Source organism: Pantherophis guttatus, chromosome 4 (assembly GCF_059756535.1).
Source record: "Pantherophis guttatus breed Tessera chromosome 4, ASM5975653v1, whole genome shotgun sequence".
NCBI lineage: Eukaryota > Metazoa > Chordata > Lepidosauria > Squamata > Colubridae > Pantherophis > Pantherophis guttatus.
In genome coordinates this window covers 159,301,583-159,325,933 of record NC_142066.1, presented here as the reverse complement: position 1 = coordinate 159,325,933, position 24,351 = coordinate 159,301,583, and the positions used below count along the sequence as shown (strand labels likewise).

The window sequence follows — 24,351 nt, the reverse complement described above, 5'->3', positions numbered from 1 at the left end:
TTTGAGCCTGATGGGGGTCACATGGGGGTCTAGGTTAAATGAAATGGGTTTCCCCGTATATTTACCTAGACCAATGATGCTAACCTTTTTGCCGTTGTGTGCCAAAAGCGTGGGGAGTGTGAGGGATGGGGTGTCTCGCGTGCACGTGCCGACCCCCATAATTCAATGTGCCCTGCCCCCCCATGCATGCGTGTGCAACACCCCCCCCATGCTCCCACCACTTTTGGCACGCGATGGCACAGTGGGCCAGGTAGGCCCATTTTTCTCCCTCCCCATGCTCCAGAGGCTTTCTAGGAGCCTGGGGAGGGCAAAAATGGCCTCCCCCCTCCCCGGAGGCCGTCCGGAGGCTGGAAACGGCATGTTTCCTGACTTCGGGTGGGCCCAGAAGGCCTGAAAATCATCTGGCTGGCGTGCACATGCACTCTGGAGCTGAGCTAGGGCAACCCTCGTGTGCCCACAGATATGGCTCCGCATGCCACAGGTGGCACGCGTGCCATAGGTTCGCCATCACGGACCTAGACCCTCGTCGAAGACGTCCGCAAACTCTGCCAATAGCTGGTCCAGTTCATGGGTGGTTACGTTGTGCAGTCCAGTGATGTCCAAGCCCAGGGGTTTAACCCATTCTACTCCCAGCAGTGATGTCTGGTGGCTGCCAACGACCATGAGCGGCAGCCAGCCCTGGAACTCGTGGAACGTTACTTTGACCTCCATTCTGCCTAGTATCTCTATCCGGTTCCCTTGATAGTCATTCAGGCAGACATTTGGCGGCTTCAGGAACTTCCTGCTTGCGGCTGGGTTCAACTTCTTGATTGTTTGCCAGGACAATATTGTAAAATATGACCCTGTGTCCCGCTCCATTTTGCATGGTTCCCCTTCAATGGTCACGACTGCGTGGTATTTCTCCTGCTCATATGCATCTGTGTGTCCCACGGTTGTGTGATGGATTTCTCTGGGAGCTTGGTATTGGTCCTCTCTTCGTCTGCTCCGTTGCTGGCCAGCTCTAGGGTTCCCTGGTCTTCCTGATGGGGCTATAGGCTTCGGCTGAAAGGGAATGGGTTGGGGTGCTTTGCAGGCTTCAGCAATGTGGCCCTTTCTTTGGCATTGGCGGCATGTTACGTCCCAGAAACGGCAAGCTGCCCTTGTGTGGAAACCCATGCAGCCCGGGCAACGTGGCTGCCTGCTCTCCGCATCCCTGGGGTTCTGCCACTTTTCTGGGTACACGTGGTGGATGGTGTCGTCTGTGTCGTCCCAGTCGCCATCAAACTCAGGAACTTCGGTTGACCAGTCGGGCTCCCGGTATGTGTGGTGCACCCCGCTGGTCTTCCTTATGTTTGCTGCCGAGTTGTCTGATGATTCTGCAGCCCTGGACAACGTCCTTGAATGAGACCCCTCTCCTTATCTACAGTTTCTTTTGTAGAGCGAGGTCCTTCATCCCCAGGATGATCTGGTCCTTCATCATTTCTTCGGGATTTATGAATTCGCACCTGGTAGCGATTTCCCGGAGGCTGGCCACAAAAATCATTGATGGTTTCTCCCTCTCGTTGGTGCCAGTGATAAAACTCATTTTGGCTGGCTGTGGGGGTGGCGGATGGTGCATAGTGGTCTTCCAGGGCACGTTGCAGGGTGTCCCAGGTGACGGTCTCCACATCTGCTGGGGCGATCAGCATCTGTGCCATTTTGTAGATCTTGGTGCCACAGTAGGAATAACGCTCGCTTTCTGTTGTCCGGCCTGTCCTGGTAATCGTTGGCCTCCAGGAACCTTCTGAAATGGCCCATGTATGTGTGCCAGTCTTCCGTCTGCAGATTGAAAATCGCTGGGGCCAGCGATACTTGCAATGCCATTCATGCAGGTGGTTGGAGATCCTTGTTTCAAGACAGCTGCGTGGTTCACAAGGAGGTTCTCAAGTCCCTTTGTCCTTTGTCACCAGTGTTAGATCGGCGCAAAGCAGCAGGCGAGAGTCGTTAGTGAATTCAGCACCTTTTTATTTCCCGCAAAATGTGACTGCTCTCTGCCAGCTGGGCTGCCGGAGCTCACCCTTTAAGGAGCTCCAGGCAGACCAGGCGGCCAATGACAGCAGGTTAAATCTCCCACGGTCCGGACAGCCAATCAGCGGAGAACATGAAACCTTATGTAGATTCTAGCCAATCCATACATAACAAACTGGGTCACAACAGATGTCCTCTGCCCACCAGCCAGAAGCGTTCAGGGAAGGAGGAAGAGGAATGAAGCTGCTTCCTCTTTGAAAGGTGCAGTTGGAGCCTCCGGGCAGGAACACACCCACCTACGGTCTCCCTCCTGGATTGGGGGGTGGGGGGAAAGATCGACACCCCCCCAGGAGGGCCAGAATTTGGCATCTCAATGGAAAAGCTCCTGAGAGGGAGAGAGCTCCAATTGAATGGGAGGAATAGGACGAAGGTTTCCCCTCCCTCTGCTCTGTTGTAGCTCTCTCCTTGTTTGGCTACCTGGACAGAACTCAGCAGCCTTCAGAAAAGGAGGAAAGCCCCCTCCTCAAATTGCCTGGAATTCCCCCACCCCAAATACATGTGCTTCTGTCCCACACCCTGCTCTTTATATATATATATCCTTACATATACATCCTTAGAAAGGATGGAAGGCTGAGTCAGCCTTGAGCCTGGTAAGATTTGAACCTGCAGTAATTGCAGGCAGCTGTGTTAATAACAGGGTGTTTAAAACCACTGTACTACCAAGGCTCCCCCTCCCCCTCCCCCTTCCGGTTGCCTTTCCTAACAAGGAAGAAGGGATCCCCCTCTGCTACTCCCCCTCTGATTGCCTTTCCTAATATTGGGGTCTCGGCTCTCCCACCCACCCATCAGCATCTCCCACAGATAAGGAATCGCTTGTTCTGGTGTAAAAGGAGCAGCTCCTTGACCTGCTCTCCACCAATGCCCAGGAGGAGCCCTGCTCTCACCCCATTTGACTCCCCTGCCCCATGAAATGCCAGTTTGGGGGACTCTGCGCTTCTGTGGGCCTCACCTGGTTGGAGGGAATCAGGAATCCCCGGTGGCAGGTGGACGTGCTGCTCTCCTTCGCTGCTTCTCTGCCAGATCTCCTTGTCCTTTGAGCTGCTGGTGGAGTTTATGATGGAGTTTATGATGGGAACAGAGTCCAGAGACTGTAATCTCCTTTCAAGCAATTAGCATATCCTGCTGCATCGCATCGGCTCTTCCGGTTCTCCTATCCTAAAAAGGGTCCCTGGAATAGAGACCATGTTTTCTCTCCATCCTTTAAGGTCTCCTTCAGTATCTGCTCCAGCCTGGAAGGCTGAGGGAGAGGAGGGGGGAAGGGGAGGGTCTTCCTCAAAGCAGGAGAAACTGGGAAGCCCCTCACCTGCCCTACCCTCTGCCTCTGGTAAGGGGGAACAGCTGCAGCCCACTTCCTCCAAAGGCTGGACCACCACTCTGCCCGTCAGTCCCGGGTTCAAGGCTCAGCCTGGGAATCTTAAGGAAAGCCTCGTCTTCTGCTTTATCTTCAGTGCATTCAGAAAACGAAAGAGGAAGGACCAGAAAAAAATACCTTTCACCTGCTCTTTTCAAGCAGCCTTTCTATTTAATTATTCATTTAAGTCAGTTTACTTTGCAAGAAAAAACACACCAGGAAACGTGTTTGAGAAATGAGTTCCACATCTGTCCAGCAGAGGGAAGCAAAGACCTCTCTTGGTCCTTCACTCTGCAGCTGTTCCCCAACTGGACAACTTTAAGACTTGAGGACTTCAACTTCCAGAAGTCCGGAGCCTGCTATGCTACCTGAGGAATTCTGGGAGTTGAAGTCCTCAAGTCTTAAAGTTGCCAAGTTTGGAGACCCTTTGATCTGTAGAACTGCTTCTGCTCATAGGGAAGTTGGCAGATGCTCCCCCAGAATGTGTGTTCCTGAAAGTCCAGGTTCCCCGGCCCTCCTTTCCAGGCACCCAGATGCCTTCTCCTGCGACTGTCCATCATGATGGCTGCCAGTCCACCCTGGTCCCTCGCCCAGGCAGCTCCAGTTGCTTCGGTCAGCTGGACTCTGCTGTCTTGTCGTCCCTTCCAAACAGGCAGGTCACGCTGTGGCATGGTGGTCTTCCTTCCTCTCTCTCTCCGTCTTCTCCTGCTGCTTGCTGGTCTCTCCTTCCATTGCCTCTGTTCCTTTGTTCATTCCCCGGCCTCCCTCCCTTTCTCTCGATCTCTCTCTTTTCCCTCCCTCCTCCTTTCCCGCTCTTTCCCCTCAGGCCTCGCTCTCTACTTTTCCCTCAGGCTAATCGATTTACCTTTCCAAGCTGAAGATATTGCTTCAAGCCTGCCACTGCCATAACTCGAGAATTACCTGTACTGTGGCTGAGCGAGGAGAGCATTTTGGGGGGCTTTTTTGTCTGTCAATCACATGATCTCCAGGCAGTGCAGGCACCCGAGAGCCCCTCCGCTTTCCCTTTCCTGCTGTTTGGACGCGTTCGTTTTCTCAGTCCGTGGGGTAGGGAGGGAGAGGGGAGGTGGAGGTGCAGGGAAGGCCGTGAGTCTAATTATGGTCACAGATGGGGCAGCCCACAGGTAGGGGACCGACTGGGGGCCCTGTGGAGAACAAGCAGAGCAAAAGAGTTCCTGATTGATAGAATGGGGGACTCTCAGAACTGAAAGGGTCTCTTGAGGCCATCTAGTCCAGCTCCTGCTCAGAGCCAGCATCCACCTAGGATCTCACAGGCTGTCCAGCCTCTGAAGGCCCTGCTCTCAAAGGGCTTTTTCTGTTAGGAACCAGTTCTAATAGTTGGACTACCTTCTATCTCCAATAAACACACTTGGCTTCTGCCTTCCCAGGACACGGCTGTCCACCTGACTGGGCAAATCTGCTCTCTGTTGAGGGAGTGTGTGGCGGTCTCCTTGGCCTCAAAATCCTGCAAAATCAGAGCCCCTGTCCAAGTCAGGGTGCCAACTCCTGAAGCTTTCCTGACCCGCTCCCCAGCTGCCATAGGTGGGAAGGGGTGGGGGAAATCGTGCCTCCTGCTTTTATTAGGGCATCGGTGGGAACCCTGACACAGGGGTCCTCAAGGGGTCCCTCAGATGCCCCCGGGGCCCTGCAAGCATCCTGTCTGAGGGAGCCCCTGTGGCCAGTAGAGTCTTTCAGGGGCCAGGGATGACCACGTGGGAACCACCTGAAGCCCCCCCCCAATGATTGGGCCACGGATAATGGACACTGTCGCTCTATATACCAGTCCCTGGAAGACTCTGCCATCCTGACCAGGTGATGGTGGGGGCTGCTATGAGCTGGCTCACCCCCCTTCACCTGGACCCTTATCCCTAGGGCATACCTGGGGAAGAGATTCAGGGCCACTGGGTTTGGGCACCCCCCCCCAAACAGCCCTAGGGTGGCCCCAGAAGGGAATTTCCAGTTTCTCGGCTCCTGGGTTTGGTTGTGTCTTGCAGCCAGCTGAGATAGGGGCTCTCAAACGTCACTGGGGGGGGGAGGGAGAGGCTTCATGTCAATCATTTGCATCCCCACCCCAGGTTCTCAAGGAGAACATTTTTTTCATGGCTCCCTTGACCACTTTCTCTGCAGGGCTGTGTCCCCCCTTCCTGTCTTTGGGGCTCCGTCTCTGGGAAGGAAACTGAGATAAGAAGGAGCTGGAGGGATTTCAGACCCACTGCAGACGTTCTTGGGAGCCCCCACCCCACAAAGGGGAAGGCTGAGAAGAAACATCTGGAGTGGAGCTGAGGGACACTAAAGAGATGGGAAGGACCCAGCAGGAGCCTGATTTCCACCCAGAAGGACCCAAAGTGAAAAGCTTTCAGGGAGAACCTGCATTCCGACTCAGCCCTCGAGTATATTCTCCTCATTCCATGTCCCCCTCCTCCAGGAAGTCAGGACAGTCTCCCTCTTGTCATCTGCCTGGTGAGTGCATCATTGTGTGGAATCAATTATGCTGAGTTGACCAATCTCCCAGTTTCCCCGACCCCCCCCCCTCCCAAAAAAGACAGCCTCTTTTGTAAGAAAGGAGGAAATTTACTAAGACAATCTCAGGGTGAAACAGAGGGGGGTAGTTCCACATCGTGCCTAGATCCTATGCATGGACGTATGGGGCTTTGCTCTTTTGCGTGGCCCAGTTGAGTTGGGGAATTGGCTCAGAGAGAGTCGGCCACGAATCTCAGACTTGGGTTCTTCAGAGGTCACATGGTGGGGGCTGAATTGGAACACAGAACAGAAGGGCTCAACGTTCTGACTGACCAATCAAAGCAAGGACGGCCGAGATGATTCAATCTCTTAATGCAAAACTTTATCGAGTTCATAGTATCGGCAAAGATGAGGGCAAAACCAGATCTAGCTAATTCCCACCCAGAGCCACATAGTTGAACTTCAGGTTTTCCCTCCCCCTATTGGACCAGCTCCCATTGTCCAATAGAGTCTCCTGGTATTGTTCTGAAAATGGACGTTGACTTACCTGAATGTCCCTTTTCTGGGCGCTGCGTACACTATCCATGCATGGGTTAAATCCTACAGCCTTTGGCAATAACAGAGAGATAATTTCCCTTCCCTGCTGCCCGGACACGTCCCCCAATCCCATGAGTCCCCAGTCTGAATGAAGGCGTAGAAACCACCGCTGTTAGGTGAAAACAACCAACTTTATTTAAACAAATGCACAAACCAGGAACTAATAAACAGGCAAGAAGCCAAGATTGGGGAGGGAATGGATAGTGTACGCAGCGCCCAGAAAAGGGACGTTCAGGTAAGTCAACGTCCATTTTCCTGTGCGCTGCTCCCACTATCCATGCATGGGATACACCCAAGCTCAAACCCCATGGGCGGGAAGCTGACTGCCTCCAGAGTCCTCCTCTGCCAGCACTCTTTGAAGTAACCTGCAGCCAAACGCCGCTTCTGCCGAGCTAAAAGCGTCAATCTTGCAGTGGCGAATGAACGGTGACAACAAAGACCAAGTCGCCACCCTACAAATGTCTGCTACCGACGCCTGTGTTGCCCAGGCTGCAGAAGTGGCCGCACTTCGCGTGGAATGAGGCATAATCTTGTCGGGCAGTGGTCTAGAGTTCAAATCATACGCCAGTGCAATGCACGCCATGATCCATCTGCTGACCGTGGAAGCCAAAATCTTTAAGCCCATAGAGGCTGGATTGAATGATACCAGGAGGGCCTCTGTACGACGGAAAGAGGCGGTCCTATGGATGTAATGGCGAAGTGCACTACGAACATCGAGGGTATGCCATTGTTTCTCCCTGTGGTTGTGTGGAGCTGGGCAGAAGTCTGGTAAGATGAGCTCCTGGGCGTGGTGAAACCAGGTGTTCACCTTCAGCACGAACGCAGGGTCTAGACACAGAATCACTGTGGTGTCTCTAAAGATGCAAAGATCCTTCTGAACCGACAGAGCCGCTAGTTCTGAGACTCTGCTGGCCGAAGTGATAGACAGGAGAAATGTCACCTTAAAAGATAGGAACTTGAGAGCCATTGATTCCAAGGGTTCGAATGGGGCCCCCATCAGAGCCTGCAACACTAAGGTAAGGTCCCAAGTTGGGTACCGGTGTACTGTAGGTGGACACAGGTTTGTGGCGCCATGCAGGAAACCTTTGATGAGTGGGTGATGTGCCAGCAACTGGTATGCCGCTGTCTGTCTTCTCAGAGTAGCGGGGGCCAGACCTTTGTCTAGACCGGCCTGCAGAAATTCGAGGATGTCTTGGACCGCCGCCGCTGTGGGGTCAACCTCGTGATTTGCGCTCCAACGACAGAACGCCTGCCAAGAGGCCTCATAGATGCGAGACGTTGACGGTCGTCTGGCCATCTGGATAGTGCTGGCAACTTTGTCTGATACATTGTCCTTCTTTAAGATGACCCACTCAAATGCCAGATGATTAATTGAAGCCACTGGGGCTCCGGATGGCTGACCTCCCCCTGACGGAGCACCACCTGGTGAGGTGGTATCACCCATAGTTGGTCCACTGACAGCGCCACCAGGTCGGCGTACCACTCTCTTCGAGGTCTCTCTACCAGACTTCTGCCAATTTGGGAGCCACTAGCAGTAGACTGGCCTTTTCTGCCAGTAACTTCCTGATGAGATGCGGGAGAAGTGGCCTTGATTCCTAACAGGTGTGTTATCTCTTGTGACATCAAGAGGTTAAGTTCCTTGGAAGCCGGAACTGGACAGCGTACGAAGCGGTGGGGCGGAAGTCCCGAAAATTCTATGGAGAGACCTGAGGACATCGTGCGCTGGACTCACACGTCCGTTGTCGATTGGGCCCATGGACAGTGGAAGAGAAGAAGTCTTCCTCCAATGGGGCCCACTGCCTGCGAGTCACTTCCCCCTACTGGCTGATTTGAAACCTGCTCCACGGAAAGGGCATTTGGATTGTTGGTTTCTGCCCCGGTCTCTGAATTGTTGTCTGTCTTGGTGATGCACACTGCTCTGAAATTGAGGACGTTGTGATGAGGGCCCCCTGGACCCTGAATTGGGACAAAAGGGCTGCTGGAGACCATACGGCGTAAATCTGCACTCCTGGCAGCTGTACACTGATGGTAGTACCTTTCTCTTGTCCTTATCCTCTATCAGGACTGGATCCAAGGCCACCCCAAATAAGTCTGGAGCCTTGTAAGGAGCTGCTGCGAGCTTCCACTTTGCCTTCAGGTCTGCTTTCCAGGGGCGTAACCAGAATAGTCTTCTAGCTGTGACAGTCGAAGCCAGGGCTCTTGAGGCAAATTTCACGGAATTTAGCGATGCATCGGATGTGTATTCCGTGGCGGCTATAATCTTGTTTATGTTGTGATGTAGTCTGGTGTCCTCTGGCGGGAGCCTTTCTTGTAATTGTCGCAGCCAGATGAGAGACGCCCTGTTGAAGAAGGACGTTGCCGTTGCTGATCTAATTGCCCAAGCTGTCGCCTGGTGTGATTTGTGAAAGGCCCACTCTGTCCTCTTTTCCTCTGCCTTGAGGCCATCCAACGCATCTGTTGAAATCATCGAGGAAGATGACAGGGCCGCTACCGGATGATCTACTGATGGCAGGGCTAACAGGTCCTCCAGTTCAGGCGCTGAGCAGTACAGCTTCTTATCCAAGCTGCTGAGTGTCGTTGAAGATGCCGGCTGACCCCAAGGGTTCTGAATGACATCTGTGAATAACTGAGGACAGGGGATACAATCCTTCTCTGGCTTAGAAGATTTGAACAGTGCGTCGTGGGGCCCCGCTGTCGTATTGGAAAGAGAGTTGACTTCCCCAGGAACTCCCAAATTAGTTGTAAGGCAAGCCTTATGGAGTAGCAACTTGAAAAGCACTGGTCTGAATAGACCTGTGAATGCTGGGGTGTCAGGTAACAGCCCCTCATCCTCTGACAATTCCATGTCCTCCGGCCCCTCCTCTGCTTGATCTGAATCTTCGGATGAAGGTGCCTGATTCTGAAGTTGTGAAGCATGGGGCTGCTGCCGGTGATGAGGCCCCTGGCCTGACAAGGTTTGTAAAGGGACCTGTGTGGTCTGCTGCAATCCTGCAGCCAGAAGAGACGATAATGCAGATGACAGCATAGACTGGAAATCCAGCTGAGTAGTTGGCACAGTCACCTCTGGTGTACGCAAGCCTGCTGCCGAAGGTTGCCTCCGGCCCCCGTTGCTGCACCTATGAAGAACCAACTCTTGATACATCTGGCAGGGATGAAGAAACTCCCTTTGAACGGAGTAATGCTTGGTTTGACTTGTTGCGAACAGGAGTCACCGTTGTTAGAGCCAATTCATCCAGGCTCAAGATGCCGGGGGTGGGTTCTCCTGACGCTGCCAGCATGCTTCTTGGCGGACTAGCCTCCACGGCAGCTATGGCCATTGCTGCTTTCTGACCTTTGGCGCCTTGGCCCCTGCTTTTGTGGCTGGAACTCTCAGCCTTCTTCCTCTTCTTATCAGATTTGGCCCCCTTGCGAGGCGGGCTCACTTCTAATTCCAAGTCTGATGAAAAAGGAGAATCAGACATCATTGCAGCTTCTAGTTGGGAACAGTCACCCAGTAAAGGCAGCTTTGATGCTGGGGTAGGATGGGCTGACTGCAGGTTCCCCTGGCAATGAGGCCCGAAGGTCCCCAAACTGCTTTAAATCGCTGGCTTTCAGTGGTTAAAGGGCTTCCCCTCAACTCCCCCGGCCAGCAAAGCGCCTTTCGTGCTGCTGGGAATGGGCGTGCAGCAAGGGATCATTCCAAAATGGCGGCCCGAGGGTCCCCCAAGATGGCGGGCGCACGTGGCGCAAGGATCCCGAAGGGCTGGGGAGGCTGTGGTCTCACAATGGCGGCCCGAGGGTCCTACCAAATGCCGCGCTCAGCCCAACGTTTCCAGAACAGCCTCTAGCACTGCTGGAGCTCGAAACGGCTCACCGCTTGTTCTCTCCAGGCGTGCAAAGCGCTCCGCTCGGTCTCCGCCTCACAGCTGATAGGCGCATTGCCTGGAGATGCCGAAATCGCCGGTCGCTGGAGTCGCTGTCTCCTCTAAGCCGAATTTAAGTGAGCTGGCTGCTGAGCGCTAAAGCGTGGGGGGCCGGAGCTCCGCTCCCACCTCACAGCTGATGAGCGCTTCGCTGTTCTTTGCTGCGAAAGCAGCCACCCGAGCAAGCAGCAATACTCAAAAATAAACTAAAAGCCTAATTGCACCTAAAACTGAAAGGGAAAACACTAACGGATCAAAATCCATGAGCTCTAAAAAAACACCTCAGCATTTGCCAATAACTGAGAGAAGACTGGGGACTCATGGGATTGGGCAGCAGCATGTCTGGGCAGCAGGAAAGGGAAATTATTTCTCACAGTTATTGCCAAAGGCTGTAGGATTTAACCCATGCATGGATAGTGGGAGCAGCGCACAGGAAAAAGCCTGGTAACTCCTGCTGAAGTGTCCTTGGTTCTCGCGGCTGGCATCTTCATTCATTCATTTTTCTTTAACATATGTAGGTATTTAATAAACAGTGTATTGTCTGGGTCACGTTACATATACATAATAATAGTAATAATAATACTGTTTGCTTGTATATAATAATATTCTTCCAACTTCTAATTTCTACTTTTATTATCTAACCATTGATAAAACAAATCCCAAGTTAAAAAAATATTCTGTATCTTCTTTATCCTTTATCCTTAATGTTAACCTATCCATTTCCACACAATCTAATATTATCTTTTTTTTATTTGAAAAGTTTTACAAATACATTTTCTCCCCAATTCCCCCCCAAACCTTCCCTAACCCTCCCCCTTTCCTCCCCAACCCTCCCTAACCCTCCCCTTTCCCCCCCAAGACTTCCACAAAATAAAATCCTAATCAAAAATACATTTTATGAAACTTAATCCCCTCCACCTCCTGCATACTATTTATACCTTCATAAAACTCAATTAATCTATCCCTATATAATACATTCAGCTAAAAGCTATCTGATATTTCCTGGTTTGATATTTATTCTGCACATAATCTATCCACTTTTTCCACTCCCATACATAAGTCTCTTGAGTTCAGTCTTTTAGATATGCTGAAATCTTCCCCATCTCTGCAAAACTGGCCATCTTCAAAGTCCATTCTTCAATAGTGGGCATAGCATCATTTTTCCAGTATTGACCTATCAATAATCTCGCTGCTGTCACCATATGCAATATCAGCTTTGTTTCACCCAATGTAAAACCCTTAACTATACCCAATAAAAACAGTTGTGGAGAAAACTGAAGTTTTTTCTTCAAAACATTTTGCATAACCCACCAAATTTTTATCCAAAAAGCCTTCACTTTCTTACAAGTCCACCACATATGATAATATGTGGCATCTAAGCAAACACATCTCCAGCATTTTGGTTGAACATTAGGATACATAGCCGAGAATTTCTTAGGATCTAAATGCCACCTATAAAACATTTTATAAAAATTTTCCCTCAAATTCTGCGACTGTGTAAATTTAACATTCTGGACCCATATTTTTTCCTATGTTTCCAACATCACTGGTTCTGCAAAATTTTGTGCCCATTTTATCATACAATCTTTAACCAGTTCATTTTCCGAATCTCTTTCTAACAAGACATTATAAACCCTCTTAATATGCATTGGACCTTTCTCTTTTATATGTCTAACCAATTCTTCATGCATCATTATACCAGTTTTTTGATCTTCTTTCCATCTCAGTTGAAGTTGATTATACTGTAACCAAGTCAAATTAATCCCTTCTTCCAACAGTATTTCTAATGTCTTTAGTTGCCATCTGCCCCCATCCATAAAAAGAACTTCTTTGTATAAACCCCCCCCGAGTGGCTTCCGGTTTGGCTTCCGTCGCCACCAGACGGTCTTTTGGGACTGCCAGCCTCGTTGCCCGTATAGAGCCGTCTCTACAGCTGAGAGACAGCTCGAAAAACTCCGTCTCCTTGAGGAGACGTGAGATAGAGCTGGTGAGAGCAGGTAGAGCCCTCTGCAAACTCCCCAGAGTTTTTTATTACTCTTGGGGAGGAAGCAGAATGTGGCTCCCTATTCAGCTCGCCGCTGCTCCGGGCTTCGGGGGAACTCTGCTTTTTGCAGAGCCAGGCAATGGGACCAATCCAATTAACGAAAACTAACAGATTGTCTAAACAAACAGGATGAAATCCGGATTTGGGACCCTAAATCGCAAGTATTTCTAACAATTCTATAAGTGATTTTAAAAGCGAAGAAAAAAAGTTTAAAATGGCGACTGGCTGAGGCTTGAGAAGAAGAAAGCTGAAAGCGAAATTCCTTCCGCCTGAATAGTTTAATATGTTACAAAGTATCTGAAATAATAGGGCTGGCTAGAATTGAAGAGAAAAACTTCTACTTTATGTTTCTTCCTTCTTAGAGACTTGATATTGATACCGTTTGGAGAGAAGTCTTTTTCTTTAAAAAGAGTTTGTCTGTGTGGCAGGATGGCGTTAAAACTGACAAAGCCAGACAAACAAGCAGCGGGGGGGGGGCTCCCCCATTTATAAATCATATGAACAAGTTTTGAGCTTGCAGATGCAGAAGAATGGCTTTAAAGACCTAAAGGAATTTGTTTTGGAGGAGATGGCAAGACATGATGAGATTGTGAACCAGAATCTTGAAAAATTCAGGCAGGAAATTAAAGAGTTGGTACAATGAAAATATGCCAACCTGAAACAACAGATTGTAACAGCTTTGAAAACTTTTTCAGAAATAGTTATAAAGATGGATAACGGTACCAACTTAGAATTAGAGTCTAAAATGAAGGAAGCTGATAAGTTTTATAATTTGGACAATAAAATACAAAGAATTGAAAATGATTTGATAAATATTCAAGACAATAGCTCAGAAGTAAAGTCTAAAATAAAGGAAGCTAACCACAAGATTTACAATGCAGACAATATAAAACAAAGGATTGAAAAAGAAGTCACAATGATGCAATACAGGTCCATGGAATTTGTGGTCAGAATGAGGGGGATACAGGAAAATAACAGAGATGACTCGAGAAAGATGTCTGCTGAAATTCTGGCTGGGATTTTAAAGGTTAGTCCTGAAGAGGTATCCTGTAGGATTGATAAGGTCTACAGAGTGAATTCTTGGGTTGCAAAGCAAAGGCAGTTGCCTAGAGATGTAGTGATTTACTTTACTGATAGAATAATAAGAAATGATATTGTGCAAAAGTCTTTTAACTCCACTCTGGAAATGAACGGAAGGAAGATTTGGATATATAAAGAGCTGCCATCTAAGATGTTAAAAGATAGAAAGGATTTTGGATTTTTGGTGACTGAGCTAAAGAAACAAAACATCCCATTTAAGTGGGATGCTCCAGTTGGTATAATATTGAGGTATCAAGGAGAAAGATATCAACTAAATACTGTTGAAAAAGCGGAAGAATTTTACTACAAGGTTTTTAAAATGGATCCAACATCTCCATGTATGCCATCAGTGTTAGGAACACAGGAGGGGAATAAAGAAAAGCAAAATGAACAAGAGATTGAAACTCAGGCTAAGCAGATGGAGATGGAGGTAATGGAAAAACAACAAGTTACAGAGGCCCTTTTGGATGAGCCGCTTTTGGATTCTCCTTCAGAGGCTATAGCTGGATCACCTATAAATATAAGAGAGGCGGCTTTGGATTTTAATGTGATGTCTTATCAAGTTATAGACCAGCATGGAAATCAATCAGCTGATATGCAAGTTCTAGAAAGGCAACTAGGATGGAGATCTAAACCACAAAAAGCCAAGAAAAGAAGAAGCAGGTCCTACAAAACAAAAAAAATTTAAACTAAACAACAGTCTAATGCCAGTTACTTAAGAGACGATTAAATATAATAAGTGGGATTTATAGAAGGCTGATACATGAAAATATAACTGAGGCAAATCATTGACTTATACTATTTTGAGAAGAATAACAGATCTCTGCAATGCTGGTGCTTTTGGGATGTGGAAGATGGCCTCTGATTGAGTGGATTGGAACTTTCTATTTTGGACTCTTTGAAAAATGGATTACGTATATGTTGAGTTATAAGGCAAGAGAATTATGGAATTGGGGCATGCAGAAGATGTGGTTGTTACCCTAACATGGTGGTTGGAATTAATAATCTAGATAAAAGACACTACAGAAGATACTACATGGAATATAAATATAAAGTCACTCGGGTGGTTTTTTATATACGAAAATACTTATTATTGATGGGGGCAGATGGTAATTGAAGATACTGAATATACTGTTGGAAGCTGAACCTGATATTACCCTTACATGGGTGATGGAATTAATAATCCAGTTGAAAGACATTACAGAAGACACTATATAGATTACAAATTTAAAGTCATTTGAGGATTTTATTTATATATGGAAATATCTTTAGTGGTGTGGTGTGGGCAGAAGAACAAAGATATTAAAAATATTATGTATGGTAGACCTGTAGGAAAGTGGGTGGAGATAGGTTAGGCTACTGATAGTTTAGTTTAGGAAAAGGGATGTTATGTTTAGATATAAATATATGCAAAAGATTTGAATTAAGAGATATATGTTTGGGGGTGGAGGAAATGGGTAGATTATGAGTTGAATAAATGCCAAATTAGGATTTATTATATAGTTTTATAGCTGAAGGTTGCTTTGAAATGTATAGTATAGTATAGGGGGGATATAATAATAACGTTAGAAAGAAATGGTTAGTATGTGGGGTGTGTGTAAAAGGATGGTAAAGTATTATATAATTTGATGTTAATTTGGGTTTTATTTTGGAGAAGCCATGGGGGGAGGGGAGGGGGAAGGGGGGTTAGGGTGGAGGGGGGAAAATGGGGGAAAAATCTGTATTTGAAAAACTTTTTCAATAAAAAAAAAAACAAAAAAACCCCCAAGTGACATTATATTTGTATTCCACATGATATGACCAAGATCCAGCCATAACGGTATTTTGTAATCCCATTTGAATCGGTGCTTCTTCCAAACTCTCATCAAAGAGTTCCTAAGTATGTGGCTTTTGAATACTTTATCCACTTTGTTCTCATAGAATAAATATGCATGCCAACCAAATTCAAGATCATGACTTTCTAGATTCAATATTCCAGTCTTTATCCTTCCAAACCAGTCACTTGCTTGCGTCAAAGCTGCTGCTTCATAATACAATTGTAGGTTTGGAAGTTTAAGGCCTCCCCTTTCTGGAACATCTTGCATAATTTTCAGTTTAACTCTCGGCTTTTTCTCATTCCAGACAAACTTATTCAGTCCATTTTGCCATTCTCTCAATTGCTTATCACTTTTAAGCACTGGAATCATTTGGAACAAAAAGAGAAATCTAGGCAAAACGGTCATCTTAACTGCTGCTATTCTTCCAAGCAATGACAGCTGCAGTTTTTTCCAGATCTCCATATCCTTTTGTATCTCTCGCCACAATACCTCATAATTATTTTGAAATAGTTTTATATTTGAATCTGCAACTTGAACTCCTAAATATTTAACTTTTGATACTATTTCAAAGCCTGCCTTTCTTTCAAGTTCCTGCTTACGATCTTGTGTCATATTTTTAACAATAATCTTAGTCTTTTTCTGGTTCAGTCTAAATCCTGATATCATACCATATTCTTTTATAATGTCTTTCATCTGAATTATTGATTCCATCGGCTGTGTTAGGGTAACAACCAGATCATCTGCAAATGCCCTTATTCTGTAATCCTCATGCCTAATAGCTATGCCATGTAATGAGTTTGAATCCCGTATTGTATTCAACAAGACTTCTAATGTTAGAATAAATAACAATGGGGATAGCGGACAACCTTGTCTTGTTCCTTTTTCAATACTAAAATTTGTAGTCAGACTTTCATTAATAATAATTTGAGCCGTTTGTTGTTGATAAATTGCTGAAACCGCCTGTATAAACTGATCCCCAAAGTCCATTTTTCTCAAAGTCTTTAATAGAAAGTTCCAATCCACTCTATCAAAGGCCTTCTCTGCATCCAAAAACACCAGCACTGCAGATATCTGTTTATTCTTCTCAAGAATTTATTCTTTGCCTAACATTATCCTTCATGTACTGCCTTCTATAAATCCTGCTTGGTCATGATGAATCATCTCTTGAATAACTGGCATTAACCTGTTGGCTAATACTTTTGCAAAAATTTTGTAATCATTGTTCAGAAGAGATATTGGTCTAAAATTAGGACCTGCTTGCTCTTTCGGTATCAATGAAATATAAGCTGCTTTTCATGAAGGAGGTATTTTACCCCCTCGTTGTATGCTACAAAATAAATCTTTAAGATGTTCAATCATTTCTGCTTGTAGAGTTTTATAGTACACCGCAGTTAAACCATCCGTCCCTGGTGCTTTAGCTGTTTTCAATTGTTTAATTGCGGCAATAATCTCCTCAACTGTTATCGGTTGGTTCATTCTTTCCTTTTGATCACTAGAAATTTTCATAACTCTTCTTTCTTCTAAATATTTATCTATAAATCCAGTCTTTATATCATCTTTAGCATATAATTTGATATAGTAATCTAAGAAAGCTTCTTTGATTAATTTTTGTTGAAAAATTTCCTTCCCTCCACTCTCAATGCTACCAATGACCCGTGTACTCTGACGCTTCCTCAATGTGTAAGCCAGCCATCTGCCCGGTTTATTAGTGTTGCAAAATGTATTATGTTTCGCAAATTGTAAGTTAGTTGCTGTTTGTTCCGCCATAAGCATCTGAAATTGATCTTTCAAAAGTTTTATGGCTCCTCGTATTCTTTCATCTGTTGGATTTTTTATAAGTAGCTGTTCTTTCTTCTTTATCTCTGCTTCCATTTCCAGTCTTTTCTTTTGTCAGTTTAATCTATGTTTAGAATTCACATAAATGAGTACCCCCCTCATATATGCCTTACTCGCATCCCACACAATTTCAATAGGGGTACCCTTATTCAAATTCATTTCAAAAAATTCTTTCATTTGCTTTTTAAGTTCATTTACATTTTTTTCATATCTAAACAAATTTTCATTTATTCTCCATAATCTTCTCTCAGTCTTTCCCATTTCAATTTCTATCCATACCAGGCTATGATCAGTTAGAGTCCTTGGAAAAATCTTTGTTTTTTTTTTGTTTTGTTTTTACAAGTAAATCAGATGATAATAAGATAAAATCAATCCTAGAGAAGGATCTGTGCCTGTCTGAAAAGAAAGTAAAGTCCAAATCTTTTGGGTTATGTATTCTCCAAATATCTTTTAGTTCCAAATCTTCTTTCATATCAAAAAAAGTCTGTGGCAATTTAATCCTTGACTTTGCCATACTCTTTTTTTTTTTTTTTTTAATTTGATTTATATGCCGCCCTTCTCCGGAGACTCAGGGCGGCTTACAGTGCGTTAAGCAATAGCCTTCATACTTTTGTATATTTATACAAAGTCAGCTTATTGCCCCCACAAACTGGGTCCTCATTTAACCTACCTTAGAAAGGATGGAAGGCTGAGTCAACCTTGAGCCTTGGAGAGATTCGAACCAGCAGTAAATTGCAGGCAGCTGTGTTAATAACAGGGTGCTTTAAACCACTGTAGTACCAAGGCTCTTTTTATCTATTTTGGGATCAATTACTCAATTACTTGCACAGCAGAAACAAAGGACCTTTGCAGAATATCATTTCTTATTCTTCTATCTGTAAAGTATATCACCACATCTCTAGGCAATTGTCTCTGTTTAGCCACCCAAGAATTCACTCTGTAAATTTTATCCATCTTACAAAAAATCTCTTCAGGGCTAGTCTTTTAACATCACAGCTAAAGCATCAGCACAGATCCTTCTCAGGTCTTCTCTAGTATTCTCTTTTATACCTCTGAGTCTTATAGCAAATTCCATAGACCTGAATTGCATCATTGTCACCTCATTTTCAATCCTTTGCATTTTGTTGTCAACATTAAAAATTTTATGGTCAGCCTCCTTCATTTTAGCATCTACTTCAGATTTGTATTCCTCCACTTTTTTATCAGTTTGCACAACTGCAGCTGACAGACCAGTCACCACTGTCATTAACTTTTTGGTTACCTTGTCATATTTTTCTTGAACCACCTCTTTGATTTCTTTAATCTCCTGCTTAATTTCCTGTTGAGATTTTTTAAACTTCTCAACCATATTTTCATCTTGCCTCATCAAAGCCTGAGCAATAAACTCTTTCAAGCTTTCAAGATCAGTCTCCTTTCTCTGGCTCTGCTGGCTAGAAGGCTGTTGTTGCAGCTTATGCGTGGGGGATCCCCCCCCCTGCCGCCTTCGTTTCTTGCTTAGACTGTTTAGAAGCCATTCTGCCACGTAGTCTAACTTTTTCAAAGAAGGAAGCCTTTTTCCCCCTTCTTCCTCCGCAGAATCCTCTAAAAAATTCCCCCAGGTTTGGTCAAATTAAAGATGAAATTAAGTCAGAATCAGGCTTACTTTAAGAAAATTTCCCTTTCTCTTCACTTGTTACAAGCAGTGATACTTTGTAGCATATTAAAATAACTATGCAAATCCACTTTCGCTTTCAGCTTTCCCTAGCACTGAAACCGGGCACCATTTTCACGAGACTTTCAATCTCTCACTTAAATTTAATCACAGGGCTAGCACAGCACAGCACAGATACTTGTGGTTTTGAGGTTTAAGTCCCGATTTCACCCTGTTCAATTAGGAAATTCTCTTTGTTTTCGCTTGTGAGGATGGTCACGCTGTCTAGTTCTACAGATGTAGAATCGTCCCCGAGGTCCGGAGCTTCGACGAGCTGGATAGGGAGCCTTGCCTGTTTCCTCCCCCAGAAGCAAAAAAAAAGCAATCTGGGGGCTTCACAGGGGCTCAACCTGATCTCGCCGGCTCTCCTCGCAATTCCTTTTGGATTTGGAGTTTTCCAAGCCGCTTCTCCTTTCTCGAAGCGGCTCTTTACAGACGACGGGGCTGGCGGTCCGAAAAAAGACCATCTGACGATGACGGGAACCAAACCGGAAGTCAATCTAATATTTTCTTGATTATATTATCATCTGAAGGACTTTCCTCATTTTCCAATGTGGGGCAAACACAATTCTCACTGCCGTCAAAACATGCAGCATCAAATATATGTTCCCTTTATTATATTTTTCTGGCAAAATGCCTAACAAGAATATTTCTGGCTTTAAGTCTATATGTTGCTTTATAATTTTCTCTAGCCCTGAATGTATTTTCATCCAATTTTTTTTCCGCTTTGAGCAAGTCCATCAGATCTGGAAATACGAAGGGCTTAATAAATAGCTATATATTTTCTTTCTTTTTTTTTTTTAAGTTTTTCAAATACAATTTTTCCCCCTTTTTCCCCCTCCTCCCTAACCCCCCTCCCCCTCCCCTCCCCCTGTGGCTTCTTCAAAATAAAACCCAAATTCATAACAGATTATATAATACTTTGACATCCCCTTACTCCATCCCCGCTATGCTGACCCTTACTTTCTAATAATATTATTATATCCCCCTTATACTATACATTTCAAAATAACATTCTACTATAACATTATATAATAACTCCTAATTTAGCATAATAATATTATTATATCTCCCAGTTTAGCAATTTCTGCTCATAATCTTCCCTTTTTCTCTTTTTCTCCCCCCCCCATACATATATCTCCTAAATCAAATCTTTTATGTATATTAATATAACATTTCAAAGCAACCTTCCACTATAAGACTATATAATAAAACCTAATTTAACATTTATTCAACTCATAGTCTGCCCATTTGCTCCACCCCCATAAATATATCTCTTAACTCAAATCTTTTACATATATTCATATCTAAACATAATATCCCTTTTCTTAAACTAAACAATCAATAAGCTAACCTGTCTCCACCCACTTTCCTACAAGACTACCATACTTAATAATTCTTAGTATCTTTATTCTTCTGCCCACACCACTAAAAAATATTCCCTTATGTAAATAAAATCCTCTTAAAAAGACTTTAAGCTTGTAATCCATATGATATCTTCTGTAATGTCTTTCAGCTGGATTGTTAGCTCCATCACCCATGTTAGGGTAACATCACATCCTAATTCCAACAGTATGTTCGGTATCTTCAATTACCATCTGCCCCCATCAATAGCAAATATCTTCTAAAAAAAAAAAAAACAACCACCCAAGTGACTTTATATTTGTATTCCATATAATATCTATAGTGGTGTCTTTCATCCAAATTATTAATTCCAACCACCGTAATAGGGTAACAGCCAGATCATCTGCGTGCCCCAATCCCATAGCTCTCTTGCCTTGTAGCTCAGCATAAACGTAGTATATTTATCAAAGAATCCAAAAAAAAGATAATTCCAATCCATTCAATTTAAGGCCCTTTTCACATCCCAAAAGTACAGCACTGCAGAGGTCTGTCACTCTCCTCAGGATAATATAAACCAATACTTTGCCTCAGCTATCTTTTCATATGTTCAATCATCTCTTAGATAACTGGCATTACGCTGCTGTTTAGTTTAAAAGTTTTTGTTTTTGTGAGACCTGCTTCTTCTTTTCTTGACTTTTTGTGGGTTAGATCTCCATCCTGATTTCCTTTCTATAAACTGTATATCAACTGTTTGGTTTTCATGCTGATCTATGACTTGATCTTGTTGGTTTTGCTTTTGTGGCTTAAATCTCCATTCTGGTTCTATGAGTTGTATATCAACTGATTGATTTCCATGCTGGTCTGTAACTTGATAAGTCATCACATTAGAATCCAGAGCCGCCTCTCTTGTATTTATAAATAGTCCAGCTAAGACCTCTGAAGGAGAATCCAGAAGCGGCTCATCTACAAAGACCTCTGTAACTTGTTGTTTTTCCATTACTTCCACCTCCTTCTGCTTATCCTGAATTTCTATCTCTTGTTGATTTTGCTTTTTGAGAACCTTGTAGTAAAATTCTTCCGCTTTTTCAACAGTATTTAGTTGATATCTTTCTCCTTGATATCTCAATATTATACCAACTGGAACGTCCCACCTGAATGAGATGTTTTGTTTCTTCAGCTCAGTCACCAAAAATCCAAATTTCTTTCTATCTTTTAGCATCTTGGGCGGCAACTCTTTATATATCCAGATCTTTCTTCCATACAATTGTAGAGTAGAATTAAAGGTTTTTTGCACAATATCATTTCTTATTTCTTTATCTGTAAAGTAAATCACCACATCTCTAGGCAATTGCCTTTGCTTTGCAATCCAAGAATTTACTCTATAGGCCTTGTCAATCTTACAAGATTCCTCCTCAGGATGAACCTTTAAAATCCCGGCCAGAACTTGAGCAGATATTTTTCTTAGATCATCACTATTATTTTCCTGTAACCCTCTCATTCTAACCGCAAATTCCTTGAGCCTGTATTGCATCATTGTGATTTCTTTTTCAATCCCTTGCTTTATATCTTCTGCATTGTAAGTCTCGTGACCAGCTTCCTTTTTAGACTTTACTTCTAAACTATTGTCTTGAATATTTATCAAATCATTTTCAATTCTTTGTATTTTATTATCCAAATTATAAATCTTATCATCAACTTCCTCCATTTTAGACTCTAATAACTTGATACTTGTATCCATCTTTATAACTATTTCTGAAAAAGCATTAGTCACTGTTACAATCTTTCGTTGCAAATTATCATACTTTAGTTGTATCAATTCTTTAATTTCCTGCCTAAATTTTTCAAAATTCTGGTTCACAGTCTCGTGATATCTTGCCATTTCCTCCAGGACAAATTCTTTTAAATTAAAGCCATTCTGCTGAATCTGTAAGCTCGGAACTTGTTCACATAATTGTAAATGGGGGAACGCCCCCCCCCCCGCTGCTTGTTTGTCAGGCTTTATTAGTTTTAACGCCATCCTGCCACACCAGCAAACTCTTTTTAAAGCAAGAAAACTTCTTCCCAAACAAGATCAATATCAAATCTCCAAAAAAAAAAAAAAGAAACTTAAAATCCACACAAAAATTTTTTCCCTTTTTCCTTTTAAAGAAAAAGACTTCTCTCCAAACAGTATCAATAACAAATCTCTAAGAAGGAAAAAACATGAAATAAGAAATAAGAATTTTTTCTCTGCACTTCTAACCAGCACTTTTGCTAGATACTTTGTAGCTTTATAACTTTGTAATGTTATAAGCTATTCAAACGGAAGGACTTTCACTTTCAGCTTTTCTCAAGCCTCAGCCAGTCGCCATTTTAAACTCTCCTTTTTCCTCCTTTCACTCTTCATTAACTTTAAAATCAGTCTTGGGGTTAGAATACTTGCAGTTTAGGATCCCTGATCCAAATTTCATCCTGCTTATTCAGATGATCTGTTAATTTTGTTGATTGGTCCGGTCCCAGCGCCTGGCTCTGCAAAAAGGCAGAGTTCTCCTGAAGCCCGGAGCAGTGGCGAGCGGAAATAGGGAGCCACAACCTGCTCGTCCCCAAGAGTAAAAAAAGAACTCTGGGGACTTCGCAGAGGGCTCTACCTGCCCTCGCCGGCTCTGTCTCACATTTCCTTCAGGAAATGGAGTTTTCGAGCCGCCTTTCATATGTAAAGGCGGCTCTTTACAGGCAACGGGGCTGGCGGTCTCAGAGGACCGTCTAGCGGTGATGGAAGCCAGACCGGAAGCCAGCTATATATTTTCTTTATTAATTTTTCATCCACACCTAATAGTATCTGATCAAGTATTGTTGGCTCTTTATAGAAACCATATTTCTCTACATCTTTTTTGCATCTTGACTGTATTTGCAAGTGTGGCCACCGTGTGAGGCTCACCCCTTGATTTGGCAATTCCTGTTTAGTTTCAAGTTCCCCTTTCTCATTCAAAATATCTATATATGTTACAATCTTTCCCCAAGTTTATCCCATTTGGATGCATCAGTGCTTCCACTGTTGAAAGCCTGATTGGTATTTTGATATAAGTTTTTGGCTTTAACCTTTTCCAATACTAGGAGTGGAACATTCCTTACATAATATCTGTGAAAGTATCTATAGATCCTCACGGCTGGCATCTTCATGTCTGAAACCTAAATTCTCTCTCCCTCTTCCCTCCCCCCATAATTGGTTGGAAGTGGAGAAGCTGTGATAGTTGCAAGAGCAAAATCTCCTTTGGAAGCTTGAAGGAGCCTTTGGGAGGAGAGGCTCAATTAGAGAGACTTCCTGGTCTCTGATGGAAAAGGAAACAATCAGAAGTTGTGTCTTTTGTTGACGTTCATCATGTCTTCTGTGTAACAAGGAGCGTGTCTGTTCATTTCTACCAGATCATCAATCATGGTCATCAGTTTGGCCACCTGAGTATATTGTTCCTCCCCTTCGGCCTCGTTGTTGAAAGCCAACATCCGGTTCCCACATTCAGCAACGTATTTCTGCAGATTTTCATCTCTGGAAGATATAAAATTTTCTAGAGATTGATCTTCCAGGTAATCTTTGTGGGTGAGCAAGAGGATCGTGTAATCCTTGGCTTTAAGGCCAAAAACCTCTTTGATCTGCTGAACCACTTTCATCTCCTGATGGAAGGGAAAAAAAGGATGCATCACGTGCAGAATGACGTGGGGACCTGGAGAGCAAAACTTCAGGCACTTGCTCACTTCTGCAACAATATCCATGCCTGGATGATGGGTACGGAAAAAGCCAGGCGTATCAACAACCACAACCTTCCTGCCCTTCAGCTGCACCTCCTCCTTTTCACATACTCTTACTACTGGCTGATCTGTCCACCCAGACTGAAAGACTCTGCTTCCCAGGATTGTGTTTCCCGTCGCACTTTTCCCACTTCTGCATTTACCCACCAGGACGATCCTCCGTTCAAGCCCTGCAACCCAAAGGGGAGGGGAGAGAAAAAGGGGATTGGTCAGTACTGTAAAGCCTGTCCCTCCATCCAGGACAACTGATCCCACCCCCTCCACCACCCCCACCCCCCAGGGACCAAGACTTTACCTGGGATGCTTCCAGCCATTTCCAGACCAGTCGCACAGCACAAAACCCAGGATTTCTGGGTGAAAAGAGAAACAGAGTCAGCCAAAGG

General features: G+C 44.5%; 1 protein-coding gene across 1 annotated transcript; it reads right to left on the bottom strand.

The window, feature by feature from the left end:
* Positions 1–22,904: 22,904 nt before the first annotated feature.
* On the bottom strand, positions 22,905–24,315 carry LOC148114433 (GTPase IMAP family member 9-like). Its single transcript, XM_087894338.1, has 2 exons — positions 24,264–24,315; positions 22,905–24,138 (listed from the first exon to the last, which is right to left on the bottom strand). Exons 1-2 carry the CDS (start codon positions 24,280–24,282, stop codon positions 23,513–23,515), a joined length of 645 nt encoding a protein of 214 aa, XP_087750464.1. The 5' UTR covers positions 24,283–24,315; the 3' UTR covers positions 22,905–23,512.
* Positions 24,316–24,351: the final 36 nt, after the last annotated feature.